This window comes from Solanum tuberosum, unplaced genomic scaffold (genome assembly GCF_000226075.1).
Source record: "Solanum tuberosum cultivar DM 1-3 516 R44 unplaced genomic scaffold, SolTub_3.0 scf00710, whole genome shotgun sequence".
Taxonomy (NCBI): Eukaryota; Viridiplantae; Streptophyta; class Magnoliopsida; order Solanales; family Solanaceae; genus Solanum; species Solanum tuberosum.
Genome location: NW_006239629.1, coordinates 27207 through 30148, shown reverse-complemented (window position 1 = coordinate 30148; position 2942 = coordinate 27207). Strand labels below are relative to the sequence as shown.

The window sequence follows — 2942 nt, the reverse complement described above, 5'->3', positions numbered from 1 at the left end:
GAGTCCGCAAAATTTCAATGTCTACAAATGCCCCCTGCTTCAAGGCTTGTCGGAGTGTAGACTTGATGAAACACAAAGACGAGGATTGAGGTACTCATTCTTCCACCTTTGTAGCTTCAGATTTTCAAATTTGATTTAAGAGAGAAGAGATGAAGGGTAGATTTGGTCCCACTGGGCATGCCAATTTGTTTGCAACAAATTTTAAAGTGATAGAAAATAAATGACAATCACAATAAATTAATAAGAAACATAACTTTATTGATAAATATGCAGGTACAATTATGTTCTTTCCTTGATTCAACTTTCTTAAGATTTATCCATGATTCGAGGGCCGTTAGTGGTGTATTTCTCGAACTAGGATGATTTAGATTTGACCTCTATATGAGTATTCCATGACTTTTGTGGAATATTCGAGATCCCGATCTTTAAAAATATCCAAGAGTTTATGGGATCTTTTGAGATGTCTTTTAAGGGAATTTGTACCATTTATATAGGTGTGAACTAGGGTTTAGGGGTGAGTAGCCTCCAAGAATCCTAATTTGAGTTAAACACAATTTGTAGAATTCCAACTCGAATTAAATGCATCTTGTAGAGTCCCACAAAATTTCAATGTCTACAATTAGTATTAATATATAGTGGTGACTGATGGAGATGATTGTCGATAGTAATTATTGGTTGTTACATAGTAATGGTTAATGATAATGATCATAAATGGTGGCTAGTGAACCATGACAAATAAACAATAAATGTCGTTTTCTTAATTTAGTATAAAAATTGTCTATATCAAAAGAAAGAAAACATTAATAAACCAGAGGAAGGTTCTCGCATGGTAAACATCGAGCCATTAAGGTTGTTAGTTAGTCGACACAGATCTGTTTTCACGCATCCAACTGGCATTGACTTAGTTATGTATTATTAATCCAAAACATTACAATATGACTACTTACGCTGTTGTAATATTTAACTGCTTCTTATTATTTTATTGATAAATACTAACATGGTGCTGCAAATTAAATTGCGGTATGGTTGTATATCAGTCACCCAACTGCCCATCATTAATATTACACCTACTCTTCTGATTTTACACACTCAACTAACATGGTGTTGGAAATTAATTAAAGTTTTATTATAAATACACAAGAGTAGTACATTATTTGATATCTTGAGTTACATCTAAAAATTATTTTTGTTGTAATTCCTCTCCATATTGACTTGATGGCTGCATATACTGCTGTAATTTCTCTTCTTCAAACTCTTGATCAACCAAATATTTCAGAACTCTTTCATGATCATAGTACTGAAATGCTCAATTCTCTTCGTGCTTCAGCTGATATTTTCAAGATGTTCTTGAAAACACTAGCAATGAGAAAATCAAATCTTTGGAGGAAGATATTAGAGTTGTTGTTAGTGAGGCAGAGGATGTTGTTGAAATGAAGATTTCTGAAATCATCAAAGAAGAAAGCTGGACATTTGGAATTTTACAACACCATGATATGCTACCAGTTGTTGAAAAAATGGATACGACAAAGAAACAAGTGATGGAGATTCTTTCTCATGATGCTGATCAAATTCTTGAATTAACCGCGGATTCCTTGATTGGCGCTTCTTCTATGAGTGATCCAACGCTGTCAGATCACTTGAAAGATGATATCGTGCAGGGACTTGATGGTGACTTGGAGATAATAGATAAAAGATTGAGAGGACCAACGTCGTATCTAGACATTGTCACCATAACGGGTATGGGTGGCATTGGCAAAACAACACTCGCTAAAAAAGCTTATGATCATCTTCCAATCAGGTATCACTTTGACATTTTTGTTTGGGTTACAATATCTCAAGAATTTCTATATAAAAATGTATTGTTAGACGCTTTACATTGCATTTCAAAGCAAAGAGTTAATGTGAACACAAAAGATTATGATAACATGAATGACAGTGAGTTAGCTGACGTGGTGAAAAAGAGTCTAAACGGTCCAAGATACCTTGTTGTTGTTGATGATATTTGGAGTACGGATGATTGGGATAGCATATCACAAATATTTCCTAATCGCAACAATGGGAGTCGAGTCTTATTGACTACTAGGGAAACTGATGTAGCAATATATGCAAATTCTAGTATCCCTCATAAGATGAACCTCTTGGATTTAGATAATAGTTGGAAGTTACTCTGTGATAAGGCGTTTGGACTAGAACACGATCATCCTCCCAAGTTGGAAGAAATTGGAAAAAAAATAGCAGAAAAATGCCAAGGACTTCCCTTAATAATTTCAGTGATTGCAGGGCATCTCTCTAAAACGGTGCCCAAGAAATTAGAAAGTTGGAATTATGTTGCCAAAACATTAAGTGAAATCATTGCTAGTCATTCAAATAAATGCTTAGGAGTGCTCGGTTTGAGTTACCATCACTTGCCTAATCGACTCAAACCGTGCTTTCTTTCTATGGGTGATTTCCCAGAGGATTTTCAAGTTGAAACTTGGAGATTGATCCAATTATGGATCGCAGAAGGTTTCATAAGGACGTCTTCTGGACGTCATGAAAGCTTGGAAGAAGTGGCAAAACATTATTTGGAGGATCTTATCAGCAGGAACTTGATAATGGCTAGAAAAAAAAGATTCAATGGTGAGGTAAAAGTATGCGGAATACATGATCTGCTGCGTGAGTTCTGTTTGATAGAAGCTGAAATGACAAAGTTTATGCATGTTGTGAGAACTCCATTTGCACCAGTACAAAAGCCTAATTTTCGTCGCTTCAGTATTCAAAAGCCTATTAAGGATGGTCTTAAGCTCTCACCCCCTGTAGCCAGATCTATCTACTGCTTTTCTTACTTGGATCTACCTTTTGAAACCCATATTAAGCTTCTCCCTATATTGCCCATCTACCGTCATAATCCTATAATACATGGATTTTTCTCTTGTTTCAACCATCTCAGGGTATTGGCCATC

The 2942-nt window shown here is 35.5% G+C and overlaps 1 protein-coding gene across 1 annotated transcript in view; it reads left to right on the top strand.

Annotated features, from left to right (window-relative positions):
* LOC102599264 (putative late blight resistance protein homolog R1B-17) overlaps positions 1-2942 on the top strand; it is a 7741-nt gene that overhangs the window by 2897 nt on the left and 1902 nt on the right. Inside the window, exon 2 of the mRNA XM_015305200.1 lies at positions 1361-2930. Coding sequence (XP_015160686.1) covers positions 1361-2930 — 1570 coding nt within the window. The remainder of the gene's footprint in view (positions 1-1360; positions 2931-2942) is intronic.